The sequence below is a fragment of the Gossypium raimondii genome, chromosome 12, assembly GCF_025698545.1.
Source record: "Gossypium raimondii isolate GPD5lz chromosome 12, ASM2569854v1, whole genome shotgun sequence".
Classification (NCBI taxonomy): Eukaryota; Viridiplantae; Streptophyta; class Magnoliopsida; order Malvales; family Malvaceae; genus Gossypium; species Gossypium raimondii.
The window spans coordinates 46836383-46862368 of NC_068576.1; the positions used below are offsets into that span (position 1 = coordinate 46836383).

Sequence of the window (25986 nt, forward strand, 5' to 3'; positions counted from 1 at the left end):
GTTTTGCTCAGCTACCACCGGACACTCTCGAATAAAATGATCTTTTGAACCGCACTTAAAGCAAGACCGATCATGAAATCTGCAATCTCCAGGATGCCATTTCCCACAATGCTTGCACTCTGATCTATTTTGTCGAACACTACCAACGCTAGCAACTGAAGTAGCTCGTGAACTCACAGGGGGTCGATCTCGATCATACTTAGGAAACCCTGCAGTAGCTTTAGATCAGCTATGATCCTCTCTGGATTTCCTTGAGGTCGACTGGAATGATTTACTGAATGATCTTTTACAAGAATCTCGAGCTTCATAGTCAGCTTTCCTCTTCTCTTTCCCGAGCTCCTCAGCTTTACAAGCTCGTTCAACAAGTACTACGAACTCTTTTATCTCAAGTATACCAACTAACAGTTTAATATCTTCATTCAGCACATCTTCAAATCTTTTACACATTATAGCTTCAGTCGAAATACATTCTCGAGCATATCTACTAAGTCTCACAAATTTCCGCTCATATTCTGTCACTGTCATACGACCCTGTTTCAATTCAAGAAATTCCTTACGTTTCTGATCAATGAACCTCTGGCTGATGTATTTCTTACGGAACTCAATCTGAAAGAATTCCCAGGTCACTCGCTCTTTCGGAACCACCGATACTAGTGTATTCCACCAGTGATATGCAGTGTCCCGTAGCAAAGATATGGCACATTTCAGGCACTCATCAGAGGTGCAAGATAACTCATCAAACACTCGAATAGTATTATCAAGCCAGAATTCAGCTCGCTCAGCATCATCATCATCAGTAGCTCTGAACTCTTCGGCCCCGTGTTTTCAAATTTTGTCAACAGGAGGCTTAAGTAATCTCATCGGATCATTTACTTGAGGTATAACAGGAATCAAAGGTGGATTAGTCGGGGGTGAGGTTGTTGTGCAACCGGATTAGTTCGGACATATTGAGTAAACCAGTCATTCATCATTTGGTAGAAGGCTTGTTTAGCCTCTCCCTCCCAGTTACTCGAGGTCGGTCGAGAATCTACCACTGTCCCTTAAAGGAACAGCGCTATACTCTCAACATCATCGGCTACGGCTCGATCGGGATCCATTACTATACGAAAACACATTTTTAGACGTCAGCAGTCATCACACTATCTCGATATAAAAATATGGCATGTATAGCTAGACTCATACATGCTACGTTAGCCCAAGAATCGACTAAACCGTAGCTCTGATACTAATAAAATGTAACACCCTAACTCAGTATACGTTCAGTATTAGGATTACAAGGCATTACCGAACAAACACAGCCAATCAAGAAATATAATCAAGCTATCAATCATACTAATTATCATTTATACAAATAGACCTATGCCATAGTCGAATCATTTAAATTAATCATATTGAACATTCAACCTAGAATATATATAAAACTAAGTTTAAACATAATGATCAAGCTATTTTTAACTAAACCGAAATTAAGCATAAGAAATAGACCATTAAAACATATTCTTTAATACCAAATTCAAAAAGAAAAGAGACAAGCCATTTTCGCATGGCTCATATTTACATACAAAAAAAAAATAATTTAAACATATTAACTAGACTATACATGCCATAGGTTCGAGTTCAAAATATACAAAATACCAAGAACGGTCGATAGTGTGATAGACTAGGCTGACGATCCCCGAACTCGTAACGCGTCTCTAAAATCTATAAATAAATAAACAAAAACAATCAAAGTAAGCTTCTAAAACTCAGTAAGTTTATAGGATATCCAAAATACATATTAACGATCACTTGTATTATCATTATATACATAAAAATTAAGTTATATACATCATCATTAATTGCATATATATATATATATATTCCAAATATACTTATCGGCCACACTTGCCGAATGCACACATATATGTATATATACTTTAGTTCACATATGTCGAACGCATAGATATATATATACTTACCAGACACAAAGATTCGAGCTTTTAAATGCTCTTCAAAAATATAGCAACAGATGTTCATATATTAATCCAATATAAATAACCAAATCATATACATATATATATTCAATGTATATAATCACTTAATTAAAACAGATTCAACGGCACATAGACTGCTAGACTTATAGCTTGATTCAGATCACCGGCACGTAGCCTGCTAGGTTTATAACCTGATTCAAATCACCAAGACGTAGCACCTGCTAGGTTTATAACCCGATTCAAATCACCGCACGTAGCTGCTAGGTTTATAACCCGATTCAAATCACTGGCACATAGCCTGCTAGGTTTATAACCCGATTCAAATCACCGGCACGTAGCCTACTAGGCGCTTAGCCTGAAAATCTCAATTTCACAGATACAAGGATGATTTCTCGTATATTTCTTAATAGCAACATACATTCATAACATTTATATATAATTCACAATCTCAACTCTATCTCAAGAAAATGGGTAGTCCATGTTTGAATCATGCAAGCATTTAAAATTTATACTTTTAATTCAATGCAAATCTTAAACCTATGTATATATATATATATATATATACAATCAACCATGTATATCAATATATAATTCCATACCTAATTTCAATACATATACTTTTAAATTTTAGCTCATCAAATATATAATAGATGTACATTTATATATATATATATATATATATATATATATATATATACATATATAACACTCATACTTAAAATTCATTATAAGAACATATACATATATGTAAGCATGCTTATTCAAATATAGCATATATATATAAATTATAATTCACATGTACATATCTATTTAAAACTTCTCTTACAATTATGGGTTACATAACTTCAAATAAATCCAAGAGTTTATACATATATATGCCTACATATATATATATTATACAATTCTTTAATTAAAATCAAGAATTTATACCTATGCAATATTCATACTTTAACTAATTTCAATAACTTTTATATATATATATATATATATATTCTAGCATTATATATATACATATATATATACATGCTTATTCGAATATCAACTATACTCTTATACATTTCTTACCTTTATTTCAACCCATAAATCTATACAAGATTATACTTTTATATTCGAACATTCTATATATATAAATATCATCCATACTTCAAAATTTACTCAATCAATATACTTTTAATTATAGCTCAACTCCAAATACAATTAGTATACATGAATAAATATTGTCATAATAAATTTTAATTGCTAATAGACTTACCTCGGATATCAGCGGACACGATCGACTATTCGATTACTTTCGTTTTTCCCCGATCCAAATTCGTTTTCTTCGTTTCTTGATCTTAATCAAGCTAGTAAAGTGCCGAAACCCTAAATGCCATGAGTGTTTTCTTTCTTTGCAACATTCGGCCAACAAAAGAGATGATAATGGCTTGTTTTATGTTTTGTTTTATTATACTATACATTATTTATTAATTTACTTATTTAACCTTTAATAATTAATAAACAAAACATATATAATAAGGTTATATTAGTCCTTTGCCACCCACTATCTATGTTTTAGTCTAATTGCATCATTAATCCCCCATTTTAAAAAGACAACAACAATTAGGTACTTTTAGATTTAACCCCTAAATTTTTATTTTAAGCGATTTAATCCTTTTATTTAATCGGACACTCAAATGACAAAATTAAAACACGAAAATTTCACACAATTAAATTCACACATAATAAACACACAAAATAATATTAAAATATTTTTTGACTCGAACTTGTGGTCCCAAACAACTATGTCCAATTAGAGTCAAAACGGGTTGTTACAACTCTCCCCCCTTAGGGATTTTCGTCCTCGAAAATCTTACCGGTGAATAGGTTTGGATAACGCTCTTTCATTGTATCTTCTGACTCCCAAGTTGCTTCTTCAACCCCATGTTTATGCCACAATACTTTAACTAACGGAATTTTCTTATTTCGTAATTCTTTGATCTCACGAGCCAGAATGCTAATCGGTTCTTCCTCATATGTCATATCAGAGTTAATTTCAATCTCCGTCGGACTAATCACATATGAAGGATCAGATCGGTATCTACGGAGCATCGAAACATGGAATACGTTATGAATCTTTTCTAACTCAGGTGGTAACTTCAATCTATAAGCAACCGATACAACTCGCTCTGTAATCTCATACGGTCCAATGAATCTCGGACTCAATTTGCCTTTACGACCGAATCTGAGTATTTTCTTCCACGGTGAGACTTTTAAAAACACTTTATCCCCGATCTGAAATTCTATATCCTTTCTTTTCAAATCCGCATAAGATTTCTGACGATCCGATGCTGATTTCAGACTGTCCCGAATCACTTTCACTTTCTGTTCGGTCTCTTTAATCAAATCGACCCCGTGTATCTTATTTTCACTGAGCTCGATCCAATACAGTGGTGTACGACATTTACGACCGTACAAAGCCTCATAAGGTGCCATTTTGATACTAGATTGAAAGCTATTATTATAAGCAAATTCAATCAAAGGTAAGTATCGTTCCCACGTACCTTCAAACTCAAGAATGCAACATCTCAACATATCCTCAAGTATCTGAATGATTCGTTCAGATTGACCATCTGTCTGCGGATGGAAAGCTGTGCTAAAATGTAGTTTCATACCTAAAGCATCTTGTAGTTTCTTCCAAAATCGCGATGTGAATCTCGGATCTCTGTCTGAAACAATAGAAATAGGTACACCATGCAACCTCACAATTTGTGAAATATACAATTCCGCAAGTTTATCAAGCGAAAAATCATGCGAATCGGAATAAAGTGTGTCGATTTTGTCAACCTATCAACAATAACCAGATTGCATCTTTCTTGCTCGGTGTCAACAGAAACCGGATACAAAATCCATCGTGACTCGATCCCATTTCCATTCGGTATCATGATCTATCAAGCAACCGGATGGTACCGATGCTCGGCTTTAACTTGTCGACAAATTAAACATTTCAAACAAAGTCGAAATGTCTCGTTTCATACCTTGCCACCAATAGTGCTGTTTCAGATCGTTATACATTTTCGTGCTACCCGGATGAACAGAAAATCGACTACTATGAGCTTCCTTCAAAATCATATGAATTAACTCTGAATTTTTTGGAACACATAATCGGTTTCTAAATCTCAAACAATCCTCAGCATCAACTAAAAACTCCAAATCAACATTTAAGTCACACTGAGCTCGTTTTGCACTTAAATCATTATCGACTTTCTGAGCTTCACAAATCTGTTGAACAAATAACGGTTTTGCTTTCAACCCAGCTACTATCGTACCATCATCAGACATAACCATATGTGCGTTCATTGCACGCAAAGAAAACAGTGATTTTCGACTTAGGGCATCAGCAACAACATTAGCTTTTCCCGGATGATAGTCAATCACAAGCTCGTAATCTTTCAGCAATTCTAACCATCGACGCTGCATCTCAAATTCAGATCTTTCGAGTCATCAAATATTTCGTGCTTTGTGATCGGAATAAACATGACATCTTTCGCCAAGCAGATAGTGACGCCATATTTTTAACGCAAATACAATAGCGGCCAATTCCGGATCATGCGTCGGATAGTTCTTTTCATGCGGCTTTAAGCGTCTCGAGGCATAGGCTACAACTTTGCCTTCTGCATCAAAACACACCCAAACCATTTAAAGATGCATCACTATAGATAACAAACTCTTTACCCGATTCGGGTTGAACTAGGATTGAGCTTGGTCAAAAGAACTTTCAACCGATCAAAGCTTTTCGACACTTTTCGACCACTCGAACTTAACATCTTTTGTAGTAGCTTTGTCATCGGGTCGCAATCATAGAGAACCCTTTCACAAAACGTCTATAATAGCCATGAGCCCCGAAAGCTTGAACTTCCAAACATTCTCTGAGGTTTCCAATCAAGTATAGTGAAATTTTACTCGGATCAACCCGAATACCCGATCTCGATACAACATGGCCCGTAAAACCGACTTCATGTAACGAACTCACATTTACTAAACTTTGCGATAACCGCTTATCTCGCAAAGTTTGTAACACAAGTCTCGAGATGTTTGGCATGCTCATTTTCATCACGAGTAGATCAAAATGTCATCAATAAATACTACCACAAACCGATCTAGATACTTCCTAAAGATCCGATTCATCAAATCCATGAAAATAGCAGTGCATTAGTAAGTCCGAAAGGCATAACAAGAAACTCATAATGTCCGTACCTCGTTAGGAAAGCGATCTTTGGCACATCGAGTCTTTAACTCAAGAATCGATAGTAGCGATCTCGATCTATCTTCGAAACACAAGAGCCCTTTCAACCGATCGAACAAATCATCAATCCGTGGTAACGGATACTTATTCTTTATAGTCACCTTATTGAGTTGCGGTAATCAATGCACATTCTCATCGTTCGTCTTTCTTTCTCACAAATAGAATGGTGCACCCAAGGAGAGAAACTTCGGTCGTGCAAAACCTTTATCACCAACTCTTGCAATCTGTACTTTCAATTCTTTTAATTGATTGATTGCCATACGATGCGGAGCTATCGAGATTGAGTCGTCCCCGGTACTAACTCAATACCAAACTCTACCTCTCGAATAGGTGGCAAACCGGTAATTCTTTGGGAAACACGCCTAAATACTCACACACTCTTGGCATGATTCAATCTTCTTTTCGGTCACTTTACTATCAAGAACAAATGCAAGGTAAGCTTCACAACCTTTTCTCACATACGAGCCGACATCGAGGATATTATTACGGTAAACCATTCAGATCATTAGATTCAATCCGAATAATCTCATCATTCGACATCGTAGATTAATAGTTTTCCGCTTGCGTTTACTATAGCATCATGCGAGTTAACCAATCCATACCGAATTATATCAAACTCGTCGAATGGTAACAAACATCAAATCGGTAGGAAAACATAAATCTCGAATCATCAACGGACAATTCTTGCACACTTTGTCAACCAAAACACACCGGTCGGGGTTCGATACTTTAATTACAAACTCGAGAGACTCAACAGCAAAGTCTTATCAATACTAAAGTCTCACACACATAAGAATGAGTCGAACCGGGATCAATCAATGCAATACCATTAGTATCATAAAGAGTGAAAGTACCGATAATAACATCCGAGAAGAAGCCTCCTCCCGAAAGCACGGATGGCATATGCTCTGGCAGTGCACGAGCCTCGATCGAATCGCCGTGTCCTTTGTTCCTCTCGACTACCACTTACATTACTCAATTGCCTCGGCGGTCTACCTCGACTTGGCACATTACTCGATGCGGTATTTCGCACAAGTGTTTTGCTCACTACCACCGGACACTCTCGAATAAAATGATCTTTTGAACCGCACTTAAAGCAAGACCGATCATGAAATCGCAATCTCCGGGATGCCATTTCCACAATGCTTGCACTCGATCTATTTTGTCGAACACTACCAACGCTAGTAATCAAGTAGCTCGTGAACTCACGAGGGTCGATCTCGATCATACTTAGGAAACCTGCAGTAGCTTTAGATCGGCTATGATCCTCTCGGATTTCCTTGAGGTCGATCGAATGATTTATGAATGATCTTTTACAAGAATCTCGAGCTTCATAGTCACTTTCCTCTTCTCTTTCCCGAGCTCCTCGACTTTACAAGCTCGTTCAACAAGTACTACGAACTCTTTTATCTCAAGTATACCAACTAACGCTTTAATATCTTCATTCAAAGACATCTTCAAATCTTTTACACATTATAGCTTCAGTCGAAATACATTCTCGAGCATATCTACTAAGTCTCACAAATTTCCGCTCATATTCTGTCACTGTCATACGACCCTGTTTCAATTCAAGAAATTCCTTACGTTTCTGATCAATGAACCTCTGGTGATGTATTTCTTACTAACTCAATGAAAGAATTCCTGTGTCACTCGCTCTTTCGGAACCACCGATACTAGTGTATTCCACCAGTGATATGCAGTGTCCCGTAGCAAAGATATGGCACATTTCAGGCACTCATCAGAGGTGCAAGATAACTCATCAAACACTCGAATAGTATTATCAAGCCAGAATTCAGCTCGCTCAGCATCATCATCATCAGTAGCTCTGAACTCTTCGGCCCCGTGTTTTCAAATTTTGTCAACAGGAGGCTTAAGTAATCTCATCGGATCATTTACTTGAGGTATAACAGGAATCAAAGGTGGATTAGTCGGGGGTGAGGTTGTTGTGCAACCGGATTAGTTCGGACATATTGAGTAAACCAGTCATTCATCATTTGGTAGAAGGCTTGTTTAGCCTCTCCCTCCTGGTTACTCGAGGTCGGTCGAGAATCTACCAGCTCTGTCCCTTGTGCGGGAACAGGCGCTATACTCTCAACATCATCGGCTACGGCTCGATCGGGATCCATTACTATACGAAAACACATTTTTAGACGTCAGCAGTCATCACACTATCTCGATATAAAAATATGGCATGTATAGCTAGACTCATACATGCTACGTTAGCCCAAGAATCGACTAAACCGTAGCTCTGATACTAATAAAATGTAACACCCCTAACCTGTATACGTTGCCGTATTAGGATTACAAGGCATTACCGAACAAACACAGCCAATCAAGAAATATAATCAAGCTATCAATCATACTAATTATCATTTATACAAATAGACCTATGCCATAGTCGAATCATTTAAATTAATCATATTGAACATTCAACCTAGAATATATATAAAACTAAGTTTAAACATAATGATCAAGCTATTTTTAACTAAACCGAAATTAAGCATAAGAAATAGACCATTAAAACATATTCTTTAATACCAAATTCAAAAAGAAAAGAGACAAGCCATTTTCGCATGGCTCATATTTACATACAAAAAAAAAATAATTTAAACATATTAACTAGACTATACATGCCATAGGTTCGAGTTCAAAATATACAAAATACCAAGAACGACGATAGTGTGATAGACTAGGTCGACGATCCCCGAACTCGTAACGCGCCTCTAAAATCTATAAATAAATAAACAAAAACAATCAAAGTAAGCTTCTAAAACTCAGTAAGTTTATAGGATATCCAAAATACATATTAACGATCACTTGTATTATCATTATATACATAAAAATTAAGTTATATACATCATCATTAATTGCATATATATATATATATATTCCAAATATACTTATCGGCCACACTTGCCGAATGCACACATATATGTATATATACTTTAGTTCACATATGTCGAACGCATAGATATATATATACTTACGGACACAAAGATTCGAGCTTTTAAATGCTCTTCAAAAATATAGCAACAGATGTTCATATATTAATCCAATATAAATAACCAAATCATATACATATATATATTCAATGTATATAATCACTTAATTAAAAGCAGATTCAACGGCACATAGATCGCTAGACTTATAGCTTGATTCGATCACCCAAGACGCGTAGCTCGCTAGGTTTATAACTGATTCAAATCAAAGACGTAGCACCTGCTAGGTTTATAACCCGATTCAAATCACCAAGACGTAGCCTGCTAGGTTTATAACCCGATTCAAATCACTGGCACATAGCCTGCTAGGTTTATAACCCGATTCAAATCACCGGCACGTAGCCTACTAGGCGCTTAGCCTGAAACTATTTCGGGGATCAATTTATAAAACTATTGAAGTATTAGGATTTTTCCATGGATGAATATAGTTGAATTATGAAGTTTTATGGTAGAAAATGAAAGATTGTTGATAGATAAACAACTTTTGTAAAGTGATTTTTGATGAAATTATAATTTAGGGACTAAATTGTAAAGATGGAAAATTCATGGAAAATTTATTAATTTTATGAAATCATGGGCTACTATTATGATGTATGAAAATTGGCTAGGCTTGAAATAAGGATTAAATTGTATGAGTTTCATTTTCCGAGCCTAGGGACAAAATCGAAATTAATCAAAAGTATAGGGGCAAAATAGTAATTTTTCAAAACTGTGTATTGGATTGAATTGAGTATGAATTGTATTAAATTGAGTTAAATTCATTCATATAGATCCGAATAGACCAAATACGGAGTTAGAACGAGGAAAGTAAAAAGTATCGGATTAGTAGATTACAAACCTACAAACACTTGTCGAGGTAAGTTCGTGTAACTAAATTGTATGTTTATATCTTTAAATTGAATGTTATGATTGTGTAATGTATGATTGCCATGTATAAACATTGATCACATATCCGAAAAATATCTGACAAGTACAAAGTCCCGTTTAAACCTAATAAATTCAATGGATACAAATGACATTGTTATTAAGGGTTCCCGATTGGTTGTAATCCTGCATGTGTTGTGGACACACCACAGCTCTTATGAGCGTCCCGATAATAGGCTCTCATGAGCTTCCCGTTATTTAACTCTTATGAGCATCCCGTTATTTGGCTCTCCGGAGCTTCCTGATATTGGCTTGCATGAGCTTCCCGAATTTGGCTCTCTTGAGCTTCTCGTTTACGACTCGTATGAACTTCCCGATATTTGGCTCGTAAGAGCTTCCCGTTACATGGCTCACATGAGCTTCCTGTTATATGGCTCGAAAGAGCTACCCGTTTATATACTCACATGAGCATTCCTGAATATGAATTGACACATATTATATGAATTGACGGATTATAATTTTGTACTCTTAGTGTATACTATTCGTGTATCCATCGATATTTTAAATGATTCAATGGGAAAAGTTTTGATAAGTGACAATCTGAGTTCAAGACGAATTATTACAGAAATATACTTGAAAATACATGGATATAATTGTACTTGCTACAAGGACACATGATGAGGAAAGTGTATGAATATAGAAATTTAATTATTTGTGAGCTCATACATGTTTCTTGATATTTATATGAAATACATGACTAACATAATTGTTGAAGATATGTGTTTAGGCTTTTGGCCATGTTGTTTGGAATGTGTTTTGTATGCTTACCTATGTGAAATAATGGTAAGTTAAATTCCATGTTATACTAACTTACTAAGCATTAAATGCTTACTCAGTTTTATAGTAATTCAGAAGCTTGTTGGGTTGGAAGCTTGGTGGAGATATCTCACACTATCCATCGACCCATTTTGGTACATATAGAAAACTAATTTGGGTTATAATGGCATGTATAGGGTAATTTGGCCAATGTTGGTTTAAAAGTATTTTGTTGTAAATAGCCATTAGAATGGCCTTAGTTGGACATATTTGATATGTATATATGTGTGACTTTATCATGTTTATTATGTTTGATTGGGTTGAGCTAGTATGTATGATATAAATAAGCATATATGTGATTTTGGTCAAATAGGTAAGTTTGGATATTTGGATTATGAAATGATATTACATGCATAAAACTTGATTTTGGTTTGGTTGAATGTCTTATTATGGTCTACTGATGTCCAAAATTGTTTGGTTAGGTTAATACCAAGTTTGGGTGAGAAATATGGCCTTGGAAATGGCCTATTTTTGTCCATACAGGCAGAGACACGGTCGTGTGTCTCAGCCGTGTGTCATGGGCGTGTGGTTTGGCTGTGTGTCCTCTGCATCTTTAAAATTTCAAAAAAGAATGTTTAGATATTTTCACACGGCTTAGCACACGGGCGTGTGGCTTGGCCGTGTAACCCCTACACCTATTTATTACAAGTCAGTATACTCACACGGCCTAGCACACTGGCGTGTGGCTTGGCCGTGTGACCAAGTCAAAGAGCACCCTAATTTGGAAACGGGCCACACGGCCTGGCCACACGGGTGTGTGTCCCTTGCTCCTTTGAAAAAATTTGATACTTTCCGAAAAATTTTTGAGTACCCGATTTAGTCTCGACTTGTTTTTAATGTGTATTTTGGGTCTCGAGGGCTCATATAAGGGACTTTATGATTGATTTCTGATATAAATGTTAAATGATATGAATTGTATGTATTTAATCTGTATATTTTGGTAATGCTCCGAAACCCTGTTCCGGTGACATTTATGGGTTAGGGGTGTTACAAAGTTCGTATAACATGGAATTTAGCTTACAATTTATTCACATTTAAGGTAAGCATTCATAACATATCCAAACCAATTTGGCCAAAAGCCTATACACATATCCTCAACATGTTAGCCATGTGAATCTTATGTAATATTCCATAAACATGGGTGAACATAATCACCAAGCAAGTTCCATATACATGTATCATCCCATTTCATGTTTCAATATATCATGTAAGATCATTTCCATGTAATTCACATAAATTCCAGTAACAGTTCATGTCATTCTCATATAATCTCGTAACAGAACTGTGCCCGTTGAACTATTTAAAATATCGTTGGATACACGGGAAGTATACACAAAGTGTACAAAACTGTAATTCGTCAATTCATATTCAGGAATGCTCATACGAGCATGTAAACGGGAAGCTCCTCCGAGCTGATTAATAAGAAGCTCATGTGAGCTGAATAACGAGAAGCTTATGCGAGCCAAATATCGGGAAGCTCAAGAGGGCCAAATATCGAAAAGCTCGTGAGAGCTGTGGTGTATCCGCAACACATGCAAGATAACAAACTATTGGGAATCCTTAATGACATGTCATTTGTATCCATCGAATATTGAAGGTTCAAAAGGGACTTGGTACTTGTCGGATATGTGATCAGTATTTTACATGGCAATTACACATTTCACACACATAACAATATTCAATTCAAAACATACAAATATACAATTTAGTTCACGAACTTACCTCGACAAGTATACGTAGATTTGTAAGCTACTAATCCGATACTTTTTCTTTTCCTTGATCCAATTCGTACTAGGTTTATCCGAATCTATACGAATGAATTTAACTCAATTTAATACAATTCATATTCAATTCAATCCAATCCAATACATATCTTTGGCAAAATTACTATTTCCCCTATAATTTTAATTAATTATGATTTAGTCCCTAGGCTCGGAAAATGAATTTCATACAATTTAATTCTTATTTCAAGCTTAACCAATTTTCGTACATATCAATAGAAGCCCATATTTTTCAAAAAATTTAGAATTTTTCTATAAATTTTTCATCTTTTCAATTTAGTCCCTAAATCATAATTTTATCAAAATTCTCTTTACAAAAGTTGTTTATCTAACAAAAATCTTTCATTTTCTACCATAAAACTTCAAAATTCAACTATACACATCCATGGAAAACCCTAATACTTTAACAGTTTTGCAAATTAATCCCTGAAATAGCTAGATTAAGCTATTACGATCTTGGAAACATAAAAATCATTAAAAACGGGATAAGAATACTCACCTAATTAAGCAAAATAAGCTTGTCTATCTTTAAGCTTCCATGGCTAGGGTTTCCATGTTTTATTTTAGGAAAGATGATGAAAATGATGAAAATTTGTTTTATTTTATTTATTTATCATCATTTTATCATTTACTTTCCAAAATTAACCTTAATAATTTACTAAATTCCAATGATGAATAATCATCCTTACTAACTCCTCTAAATGGTTTATTTGTCATATAAGGACCTCCAATTTTAAATTCCATAGCTATTTGATACCTTTAGCTACTAGAATTCAACTTTTGCACTTTATGCAATTTGGTCCTTTTTATCAAGCTAGGCATGTCAACGGTAAAATTTCTTAACAAAATTTTCATACGATATTTCTATCATATTGTAGATCATAAAATAATATTAAAATATTTTTTTTGACTTCAGATTTGTGGTCTCGAAACCACTGTTTCGATTTCACTAAAAACGAGTTGTTACAATATTGATTGTATGTGGTGATAATACATGTTTTGTAACACCCCTTACCCGTATTCAACACCAGAATAGGGTTCGAGGTATTAACGGACTTAAACACAAGAAATCATACTATTCCGAGTCATGAGAATTAATCTACATTAAAACCATTCAAAAACAATCATATCGTCCCTTACAAGGGCCCACGAGGCCCAAAACATGCATTGGGAGTAGTTCGGGACTAAACCAAGAAATTTGGGGTTTTTTAGGAAACTTAGAAAATTTTATCATGAAACAGGGCCACACGCCCGTGTGGTTTGGGACACGCCCATGTGGGTAGGCCGTGTGGTCACACATAGCATACTTAGGCAAGCAAATGACCATAAATAAGTTAATAACATATTATCCTCATATCATCATTTTTCTTACTTAATCATCCTATTTAGATCATTAAAAAAAATATTAGCTTCACATTCACACAAGGCATTAACACATGCATAAGCTTATAATCAACATAAGCCATCATTCATAACTGTATACCAACTGAACCATAAACTATATTAGGCCAACACATTTGGCCTCATTAACAATGACACAAAAATTCAAAGACAAAGTCCCTATACATGCCATAAACTTAAAATACTTGCATTCACTTATACCCAAATGATAATTTGATGTGTGATAACATCTCCGGTGATCTCTAACCTGAGCTAGCTATATAAACCTATAAGATGAGAGAAAGGAAAAGGAGTAAGCTATAAAGCTTAGTAAGTTAATATATAAATAATAAAAAATTTATTAATATGTTTTTATCAATCTTCACAATATGTTCTTAAAATAATACAATCATAAAAGCACATAGTTCCAATATTTACTCAAGTTCGTATCTAGCTATCTACTTGAGTCATAGTCACTAAATTATTTATATCTAGAGTTACGGAACTCCAAATTAAGTTTCGCAAATTTTCCCTAAAATTAGACTCACATATCTTCTTACCATAAAATTTTCAGAATTTTTTTATCCAATAAGTACAGTTTATTCTTTAAAGTCGTCCCTATTCTGTTGTCCTATAGTTTCGACCTTTCTGAACTAAAAATTAATTATCTTCTCGTATAGAATTCAGATGATATTCCTATTTATTTCTCTTAAAAATAGACTCATTCGGGATTTTAAACATATACATTCTAACCCATAATTATTTTTGTGCAATTTTTAATAATTTTCCAAAGTCAGGACAGGGGATTCCGAAATCATTCTGACCCTGTCTCACTAAAATTCAAATATCTCATAATATGAAATTCTTATGCTTACACCGTTTCTGACTCAATAAGATTTTATTTAATATCTTATTCAACCTCTAATTCAATTTCCACCATTTTTGGTGAATTTTCAAAATCACACAACTGCTGCTGTCCAAAACTGTTTTATTTCAAATTTCACTCTTTCATGAAACATCATAACAATATCCTCAACATTCAATAACATAATTCAACTTGCATGCATGATACAAGACTTTACCACTTCACTTACTCCTTTGCAACTTTACCACATTTCAATCACATACTGAACACATTGCTCATGAGTATACACATACATATACCTGCACTTATCACCACATAGTCACACATAATTTCACTTAGTCGATTTTCCCGATGAACACTTCGGAATGATAACAGATACACGGTGGTTCCACACATAGCACCAGCCTTATGATCAATGTTATCCGGTACACATAGTAGCCTACACTTAGTACTACACATGTGATCAATATCATTCGGTACACGTAGTAGCCTGCACATAGTACTACACACGTGACCAAAGCTATCTGGTACACATAGTAGCCTGCACTTAGTACTACACATGTGACCATAACTATCTTATACTCATAGTAGCCCATATAATCCCCAATTTCACTCAAAATCTTCATACTTTACAAATTAACCCCTAATAGCATTTTACAACAAAAATCACTTAACAAGAAATGTTCAACACACAACAAGGTTTCATTTTCCTCCATTAAACTTCACAATCAACTATCATGCTTTCATGGCCCAAAACCCTAGTCTTTCAATCATCTTGCAAATTAGTCCCTTATTTAGCTAGCTTAAGCTTCAAGGGTTCCAAAAACATATAAATCAACAAAAACAAACATAAATTTCACTTAAATGTAAGGTTTTAAGTTTGCTGAAAATTTGAGTTCTCCAATGGCTACTCTCTTGGTGAAAAACGGTGAAAGAAGATGAGCAAAGAAATAAAAATGATATTTTTATTCCTTTTTGTTTATTTTATCATATAATAACCTAATACCAACCTAACCCATCCAACATCATAATTACACTCCATGTGCATCGACTTTCTCTTTTAATGGTTTAATTACTCAATAAGGACCTCAACTTTTAAGTTCTATAGCTAATTAACACATTTAGCTAATAGAACACAACTTTAGCACTTTATGCGATTTAGTCCTTTTGACTAAATTGAGTGCCCAAACGTCAAAATTTTCAAACAAGATTTTCACGAAATCATTCTGTGAAATTTTGACCATAAAAATATAATAAAATAAATTTTCTTAAGTCAGATTTGGGGTCCCGAAACTACTATTCTGACTAGGCCCAAAATCGAGTTGTTACATGTTTAAGACTTGATTTTAGCTTGCTTTGAATGCCTTGTTATGACTTGGTTATATGCAAATTGTTGAGTTTAGGTTGGTACCAAATTGGGTGAGAAATGTGGCTTGGAAAATGACCTATTTTCGTCCACACCGGTAGAGACACGGGCGTATGTCACACGGCCAAGTGACACAACCATGTGTCACCTGTATCTTTTTAAGAATGCAAGTCAGTATACTCACACGGCCTAGCACACAGGCGTGTGACTTGGCCATGTGACCTAAGTCAGAGAGTTACACGGGCACGGGCACGTGCACGGGCTGGGACACGACCGTGTGTGTAACACCTCTAACCCGAATCCATCACCGAAACAAGGTTACGGAGCATTACCGGAGTTTACAGAACAAATAGACAGAAATTTCAAATATTTCATATCATATAATATTCATATCATAAACCAATGAAAACAAACATATTGTCCCTTATATAAGCATTCGAGGCCCAAAATATGCAGTAGAAACAAGTCGGGACTAAATCGGGTATTCAAAGAATTTTTTAGAAAACATTGAAATTCTTTGAGTACCCGATCTAGTCCCGACTTGTTTCTAACGTGTATTTTGGGCTTCGAGGACTCGTATAAGGGACAATATGTTTAATTTCGATTGGTTTCTGACATGAATGTATATAATATGAAATGTTTGTTTATTTATTCTGTAAACTCTGGTAATGCTCCATAACCCTGTTCTGGCGATGGATACGGGTTAGGGGTGTTACAAAGTATGTGCTAATTTAATAAAATTCTCCTTCTAATTCTCAAATTATAAAATATCATTACATAGAATATTGGTTAACTACACCATAGGCCACCCTAAAATAGCTTTGTTTCTATTTTGGTCACTTTAATTCTTTTATTAATTTATTCACTCTATTTAGGATAATTGTTCGAAGTGATCACTACCATTAAAATTTATGTTAATTCATTAACGGATTGATGATATGACATTTTTTTTTACTTTTGAATAAAATTAGGGAGCTCTCTATAATTAGTCTAAAACATTTTTTGTTTGTTTATTTGTAACATGAATATTTCAATAGTGACATCTTTAATATTTGAATCCTCTTTAAGAAGAGAAAATCCAATGATAGTGATGACGAACCATAACCACGATCCTACCCTTTTCGATGAATCCACCCGCCAATATAATACCACAACGGCTACCCTTAGATTATATCATAAGCATTGTTCATCATAGCATAAAAAAAAATCAAAAGCTAATTATTTTACAATCTTTTATTAAATTCGTTTTTATCAGCCAAATTTCAGAACCCATTCAACTTTTTTTTTTCATTTACTCTTTTTAATTCATCCAGCTTTGTATAGACATGATTTCTTCTTTGAAATCGAAAGGAATAGATTCAAGTTTTTCTTATTAGTTTTGTGCGATTTTGCAGTGAATTTTTGAAATTAAAATCAATGGAAGCTGAGGTCGTGGTAGGGTGGCTAATGGGCTCATCGAAAAGGGTATTTTCTCTCTTTAAAAAGAAATTAAATATTAATAATGTAGAATTGAAATTTTTATGTTGTAAATAAATAGTAAAAATATTGTAGACTAATTATAGAGAGATCCCTAAATTTAGTTAAAAATAGAAAAGGAATTTAAATAATCAAAGTAAAAACGAAGTAATTTAAGGGGATTAGGCGCGAGGGGTGGTAGTGAACGTGCACTTCACTAACACAGCTCAAAGAATAATTATAAATTGAAAAAAAAAACATGTAATGCTTAATTTTACGTTTGGATCGAATCGAAATTGTATTAGAGATTATTTTGCCAACTAATTGAGTCTATTCATGAAATAGGCTTTGGTAGAGAAATTTGACTTTAAGACTCATCAAAGCAGAAAAATAAAAGAAAATAGAAAATACATCAAATCTGACAACTGGCAATGAAGGCTGAGGGAGTCTGAGTCCACCTTTAATAGAGCGGTAATTACGGGCTCCACTTCTCTTCTTTCCTCAACTTGTGTTTTGTCCTCTTCTTCAAAAAGCCCTCCAATTCTACAAGTGATGGATAATTGCAAACAATTAAATTAATTGGCCCGTAATTCCAATATCCCTTCAAGGGTATTTTAGGAATCCAGAACTTTCTTCTTGATTTCCTCCGTGTCATCCTCATCTGCCCCATCCTCACCGTCCATTCCCAATCTCCTAAATAAAACCCTCCCTCGTATAAATTTTCAAATTCCCTCTCTCGCCCACCATTTTCTTTCTCGAGATTTTTGAAACCCCGTTTCTAAAATTCCCATCTTCCCCTTATTCTTCTTCTCGGAATTTGACATGGACGGTGTGACGGTGGCGTCGACGCCTTCGCCGTCGTACTCTACGGCGGCCTATGTGAGCTGGGACGAGGTGAATGTTTCAAGCGATAAAGGAAGGAGAGTGGTTCACTATTATTTGAAGAGAAGGGACGGCGTTTCAGATCTGGCTGTGATTGGTAAAGAAAAGAGCTTGAGGCACATGTCTTATCATTTCGCTATTAAGAGCCGTTCTCTTTTCTTCTCTTCGACTTCTTTTTACAAGCTCAAGTCTCGCCGGGAGGTCGTCAATTGGCTTAATTCTGTCGTTTCCGGTAATTACTGCTTATAATATTATGTTTCTCTTCCTCTTCTTTGTTTATTGAATCTTGAGGTTTTTGAGATTTAGGGCTTTGTTAGGGATTGCGCTGGGCTCAATATTATTAGGGTTTTTGTTAGATCTGAGCGTTTCTGGTGAATATTGATGAGATTTGATTCCACTAGGGCTTTTTTCTCTCTCTCTGTTTATGTCTCTCTCAAACAAGCAGTTTTTCACTACTCGATTTTGATCTCCTTTCTCCTTTACTTTTTCTATTTTTTAAATTTTATCTAGTTTACAATTTTGCAATACAGGTTGATTATACCAAGCCTTTTTTTGCCTTTTTCCATAGCAATAATTATATATATATTTTCAAAATTGGCTGGATTTTTTTGCCTGATGCAATGGATTGGCTTGGGTTTTTTCTCTCTCTATCTCTCTCCCAAACAACCAGTTTTTTGTTACTCGATTTTTATCTCCTTGACTTTTCTAATTTTTTGAAGTTTATATGATTTGTAATTTTGCAATACAGGCCAAACCTTTTTTTTTTTGCCTTTTTCAGAGTTTTATATATATATATATATATTCAAATTTGGCTTGATTGGTTTTGCCTGATGCAATGGATTTGCCGGCTTGGGTTTTTAGTTGAGTTTCTTTTGTCTATATATATTGTAAATATTCTCTTTTGAAATTATCCCTTTACCTTGATTGATTGTCTTTATTTTTAAACCTAAAACCTTCTTTCTTCTGGCTCTAAAGTAACCTGGGGCTTTCTTCTCCGCTCCCTTTTTTGGCTGAGGTTTTTATTTCTGTGATTGGCATGGTTCCGTTTGGTTCCACTCACCATTGTAAATATTAACTGTCTATAATCTGGGCTGCAGGATTGCTTATTCAATTTTTAAGAGCCGATTGAGAGCGTCACGATTCTTACGCCCTCAAATATCTAGGTCAACATCTTTCATGACCGAACATTTTTGCTTTCAATGAACAAGTTTCATACCACAGAAATCATCTGTTAATTCTTTTGAATGTGAAAAGAATCAATATAAGCTCTTGTTATTGTTTGCATCCGATTTTGATTTTCCCTTTCTCAAGTATAGTTGTTGTCATTATGTCTGTGGTATTGTTTTAGTCTTTGAGGCATCTTAACGGAATAGAGTATTTATGTATTTGTCTTACTAATTGCTGTTTAAAATGCACAGATTCTTCTTCTCGTGAGTCTCACTGTTCAGTAGATGGCATTTGGAATGGAAAGGAGGTGAAAAGTATGGATTTTGGAGCCGTCAAGGTATGAATTGTATTTTGAGTATTTCTATTGCTTTTTTGTCTGTCAATTTTTCACGTAATGATATTTGAAAATTTTCATTCTACAGGATCTTCAATCACAAAAGCTTGTCCAAAAAGAATTTTTATGGTTAGGTTCTTCATGGACGTGCAAGAGAAAAAAGAAACACTATGAGTCTTTCCGCAGGAATGGTGTAATAATTTCGGTAAGTATAATGGTCTATATCAACCCTTTCTTCCATTTGTGCTTTGTCATTTAAGGTTTACTGCATTTTACAGTTTGATTATATAGCTCATTCTTTTGTCCTTTTGTATCATATTCCCTTAAAATCTTCTCAGGTTCACGACTTCGTTTATGTCTTAGCTGAGGAGAATAAACGACTTGTTGCCTATTTGGAAGATTTGTATGAGGACTCTAGGGGCAACAAGATGGTTGTGGTACGATGGTTTCACAAAATTGATGAGGTTGATATTGACTTGCGTCACAATTATAATTGCAGAGAAATTTTCTTTTCTCATTGTCTTCAAGATCTCAGTATTGAATGCATAGATGGATTGGCTACTGTCCTTAGTCCTGTGCATTTCAAGAAATTTTTGAATGAGGCAACACACACTCGGCTGGAGCCATTTGTATGCTGCAAGCAATTTGAAAATGATGTTAAGCCTTTTGATGTGACTCAAGTTAAGGGTTACTGGAAACAAGATATACTTAGATATATGTATTGTCTTTCTCCTTCTAATGATTGTGTGACTCGTCAGCAACGTGCTGACGACCTGAAAACTGTTTGGGATGTTGATGACGATGTTGGGATTAGGCCTAGAAAGAGATATTGTCGATCAAAAGATGATGATATGCACATGCATTTCAATGGCAGTAGAGAGTCAATGGATACATCATTTGCAGATGTGCAAGACTTTCACAAAAGCAAAAATGGAAATGTATCATTCAATTTCAGTGGTAGGAATTTTGCGTTCCTGTCCACTGGTGAGGCTAAGCAATATTCTTCTCACCATTTAATGGTAGGTTCTGAGGTTGAAGTGCTAACTCAAGATAGTGGTATGAGAGGTTGTTGGTTTAGAGCTCGGATAATAAAGAAGCACAAAAATAAGGTGAAGTTGCAATACCAAGACATCCAGGATGCGGCTGATGAAGCTAACAAATTAGAGGTATATATACTTAATTGGTTCATGGATCTCATATTGTTTAACTTTTTCTGTTTGTAGTTGTTTAATGCTTATGCATGGTTTTTATCTTCTAGGAATGGATTTTGGTAACCAAGGTTGCCACTTCTGATGAAGTGGGTATTCGTGTTTCTGGCCGGACAGCTATTCGACCGTCTTCACAATTCACTGAAGGTAGTACTTCATGTGTTGGTGTTGGGTCTGTTGTTGATGTCTGGTGGCATGATGGTTGGTGGGAAGGCCTTGTTGTTCAGGAGTTGGAAGATAAATTTCGTGTTCATTTCCCAGGTTTGTAAATGGCTTTAAATCTTAATGTTTTGAGTTTTTTATGCTCATGAATGGTGGAATATATATTGTTGTTTTTCTTTCCAGATCTGACATAATTGCATTTGCAGGAGAAAAGCGGGAATCAGTCTTTGGTATCGGTGATATAAGACAATCTCAGGAATGGCTAGGAAATCGGTGGATAAATATGAAGGAAAGGCATGATCTTGTGAGTACCATACTCTGGGCCGGAAAGCAAGACGCAAGCAAATCCTATAATTTCAATACCGACAAAAACACCATTTGTGAGAGTGGACAGTGTGGTAAAGAAGCCACTGAGTGTAAAGGTTCTGCTGTTGAACCAGGAAATGAGAGGGCACAAGATGCGAGTGTTGTTCCAGATCTTTCAAAGGATGATCGGCTTTCTCTGTTGAAGTGGAAGTCATCTAGGAAGAGAAAACGTGTGACTTCGACCTGTGTACGGAAGCTGAATTGCAGTCGAAACCTCATCAAAAGCACTGCACAGTCAGTTGCTTGTGAACGATTTTTGATTCCTGCATCCTTAAAAGTCGATAATGAGAACTGCAAGAACATAGGTGATCCGTTATTCAGTTCTTCAGTAGTACCGCCGCTAACAAGCTTGGTAATGACTAGGTGATTGGAGTTGTTGCTTTCTGTTTTGTTTGGAAGTGTTAATTTCGGAAGTCTGGCATTGGGGCATCCATCTCCCTCTTTTTTTCTTGTATGTAACTTTCAGCCTATGGGGCTCTAACTTAGAGTCTTGCAAATTTCAGGCTACAGTTTTGGATGCATTATAATAACCTGGTAGATCTCTAACTTACTAAGCCTCGTTTGTCTAGGATGTTTCCATTAGGATCTCTGCTTGTTTTGTATTCTATTTATTGTTTTTGGAAATAAAAATTTTCAATTTTTCAACTGTGAGCTCTTCATAGCACAATGCAGGGATACTCGGCAGAATTTGCAGCTTAAACCCCTTTATAACAACCGAGTTCAATACATGTTACGCCATGTCACATTCATCACTTACTACTTTGGTCCAATAAAAATAGTTAAAAGTTTACCCTTTTTTTTAACAGGTTTATTGTGCATCAAATATAAAATAACAAATTCTTGTGTTAATTGTGGTTAAACAAGATCGATAAACTTGTAATCGAGACATTGGAAACCGCTGCGTGAACTTGCAAGCAGGAACCATCCATTTTTTCCTTTCAAGTAATGAAATTTACCTGACAAGACAAGTGCGATTCCTTTTCTTTAAATTTGCTGGCATCGTCCTAAATTTTTGAGAGTTCCTTGTCTTATTCTACAGCATATCTCCTCCATGGTTTCTTTACAGAGGACCGTACCCAATATAACTATGACATGATGGATTAAATGAACTAAAAAGTTGGACATGGATTTGAGATTGGTCCCGTAAGCAACTTCTTTTAAAAGTAATTATTATTGATGACAAATTTTCACCCCCAAGAAAAAAAAAACCCTCAAAAAGTAGGATGTGGGGGCGCCCTCTGTGACTTGAGCATCTTTCAACTAGGCATGAAAAGGACCCTTTTCTCATTTCCTTGTTTAACAGCTTAAGACGCTCTTTCTTTATCCTCAAAAAATGGGCTTGTTCTTTAAGTAGCTCAGTTGCAACAGGAGGCTGTTGTTGCAGTGATTTGAACTCGAGATTGACCCCTGGAACCTCCTCCTTATGTATGAAGTCCTTTAACAGATAAAAGAAGCTATGGTTCTCCCTAGTCAGGTGCCTAAGAAAGACGCCAGAAGAATTGAATTCAACAACCCAAGGAGCTTTTTACTTCCTGGAAGTAGCCTTGCCTCTGTTGAATCCTTATCCATGCCTCTCGTTAGTTCTCCTATTCTCTCTTTTGTATGTTGAATGAACTGATCTTTAACAGTTTTTGGTTGTAAGTATTTTTCTATTTGCTGAGAGCAGGTCCACGAAGTTGTTTACTCAGCAGATATTAGATGTGCAGAGTGTCAAATGAGAATAGCAGACATAATCTCAAGAATGAATGGTACGTTTTCTACATTACTTTAAAACTGTGGCCAGGATTTATACATACTTCATACAATGAAATTTTCAGAGAACATTGGGGGTGATAAGGGGATGGCCAGTGGCCGGTTAGCGGTGAGAGTTTTTTGGGAAGCACTGCATGAATGTATAGTTTCACAGTCTCTAATCTGGTGTGCACTGTTTCAGATCAATGCCCACAATTATTATAATAATTGCTTGCTCGATCCTAGTAGAACTTTCTTTAACAAATTTTCTGACGGTGAGAGTTGCATGAGATCTAGCTAGAAACCAGGATTTATGGTCTTAATCCAGATTCCTGCATTAACCCAAATCTTAATTATATTGTTTCTTAGCAGATACAGATTCTGTTTTGGTAAATGTGTTGGAGAACAAGGTAACACTCACCTCTAGATACCCTGGAAGTACTAAGTTGGGTCCAAGGCAAGTTCCTGTTATTTATAGGAATCCTATCAGCACAATGGCCATGATCAAGAAGCTCTTTCGCTTGTCCCGTAGTTGAATACTGATGGACAACCATCCAACATGCTACAGAATTCTTCGTATGGAGATTTGCTTGTTCTTATACTTTTTGTTGTAAAAGGTTACTGTTCCCAGTTTTTGGTCGTAATATCTCAAATGTATATGGAAACATAGTGCGCTGTTGGATGTGTTTTAAATTATCAACCGAACTCTTCACCTTTGTTATACTATGTTACTTGATCCAAACTATTCATTTTCTATAAAGCATCTGTATTTTGCGATTTTCAGATAAGGGTATGAATAGAATACCTGTAACTCTCTTATTATTTTTCTTGTCTTTGAGGCAAACTCAAATCAAAGGCAACTACTGATGCTTAAATATAATGGTAATGCAAACAGAAACCTTAGTAAAAAAGAAAAGGATACTTCATAATCCTGTACAGGGTAACACAATATTTACATGAAAGGAAAGGATTCTTCACTTTATTACTTGATATTTAAGTCATGGTTAGTTAACCTAATATCATCATTTTGCTGGTCTTCGCAGAATCAGATTCCAAAATCAAACAAATGGAGTTCCGATGAGAGAACCAAAAGTAGAAATATTCTCCCTTGAATCCCTCTAATTTCTACATTTCCTTTATACCCAAACTATTAACACCAATCAAAAACCAAATCCAATCATTGGTCTCAATTTTCTTTTGGTCACTTACCATCTTCATGTCAGGAAGGGCAAGTTTAAAGGCAGCATCTTCAATATTACCTATTTCTTCTCATTTCCCTGCTTATTTTAACAATTAGCTCACACTAATTATCACTCACTTTCATATATTTGGAAAGAGTTAACACTAATGATTCTTTTTCCTGTTTTATTTCCATGTTAGCAGCTCTGTTGCATGGTGCTGAGACTTAACATAGACTGCTATGGCTGTTTCAGGAAACTAAGAAGAACCCTTCTTAATATGAAAGGTAAGTTGTCCAATCCATTAACAATCTTTAAATCTGTGGGTCATTTTTGTATCAGTTAAAAGTTTTATGCAATGATAAATTTGACAAAAAGTTCCCTGGTTTCCACATTGAAGAAATAGAGACGCACTTGATAGAGAAGCAGCAATGCAAGGTAAGCGTATGTGGGAGGTTAAGACCCTCAGATGTGGCGATAAAGATAAGAAAGAAGATGAATCGAAGAGTGGAGATACTGGAAATTAATGAGGTTGAGGATGAACAAACAGAGCAAAATCAAATCACTAGCCAATGATTGGTGTTTAAGTTTATGTTTCAGCTTATGGAACCAGCCCTTAATCCATTATCATACTAGCTTCGAAAAGCTTTGAGTTGACTGGAACAAAGAGAAATTGTATACATTGTCATGAAATTCTGGGTAATTGTCGTCAGGAAGAACAATGGAGAATTTCAGACTTGCAAGCAGAAATGAAAGATGAAATGTAAATGATTATGGACATAGAAATTTATAGCATGTCTCAAATTCCATAATTTTATTGGTTTGACAAACCAAATCAACTTTTCCCCTAATTTAGGAAGCAAGAAGATTCAGTGAATTATGCGTTTGATTATTAAACAACTTTTAAATTATGGCATGGCCTCCTAAAAGCATGTTGGTGCAAACATCTCCAAAGGCCAGCTGGTGGGTGGTCATAGAGACTCCTCATCAGATTCAGAGGTGCATTTCAACAAATGATCTGCGGTTTTGTTTGACTCTCGGAGCTTGATGTCCCAATCACTCCTCAAAAGATCGACAATACTCCAAGCAGGAGACGAACCTGCATTAATCATCTGGA

At 35.4% G+C, this 25986-nt stretch overlaps 3 protein-coding genes across 5 annotated transcripts; all 3 read left to right on the plus strand.

The window, feature by feature from the left end:
* Window positions 1-18568: 18568 nt before the first annotated feature.
* Window positions 18569-22605, plus strand: LOC105764542 (uncharacterized). Of its 2 annotated transcripts, XM_012583165.2 has the most exons (7): window positions 18808-18955; window positions 19821-19886; window positions 20142-20227; window positions 20313-20429; window positions 20563-21390; window positions 21483-21693; window positions 21801-22605. In XM_012583165.2, exons 3-7 carry the CDS (start codon window positions 20207-20209, stop codon window positions 22325-22327), a joined length of 1704 nt encoding a protein of 567 aa, XP_012438619.1. In that variant the 5' UTR covers window positions 18808-18955; window positions 19821-19886; window positions 20142-20206; the 3' UTR covers window positions 22328-22605. The 2 variants fall into 2 exon arrangements, with proteins under 2 accessions (XP_012438618.1, XP_012438619.1); XM_012583164.2 differs by lacking the exon at window positions 19821-19886 and having other exon boundaries at window positions 18569-18955.
* Window positions 22606-23225: 620 nt separating this feature from the next.
* LOC105764543 (uncharacterized) lies at window positions 23226-24479 on the plus strand. Of its 2 annotated transcripts, none has more exons than XM_012583166.2 (3): window positions 23226-23536; window positions 23627-23708; window positions 24061-24479. In XM_012583166.2, exons 1-3 carry the CDS (start codon window positions 23417-23419, stop codon window positions 24225-24227), a joined length of 369 nt encoding a protein of 122 aa, XP_012438620.1. In that variant the 5' UTR covers window positions 23226-23416; the 3' UTR covers window positions 24228-24479. The 2 variants fall into 2 exon arrangements, with proteins under 2 accessions (XP_012438620.1, XP_012438621.1); XM_012583167.2 differs by having other exon boundaries at window positions 23236-23536; window positions 24064-24479.
* Window positions 24480-24907: 428 nt separating this feature from the next.
* Window positions 24908-25746, plus strand: LOC105764545 (heavy metal-associated isoprenylated plant protein 25). The gene is made up of 3 exons (XM_012583168.2): window positions 24908-24919; window positions 25075-25156; window positions 25270-25746. The coding sequence occupies exons 1-3, from the start codon at window positions 24908-24910 to the stop codon at window positions 25443-25445; spliced, it is 270 nt and encodes an 89-aa protein (XP_012438622.1). The 3' UTR covers window positions 25446-25746.
* Window positions 25747-25986: the final 240 nt, after the last annotated feature.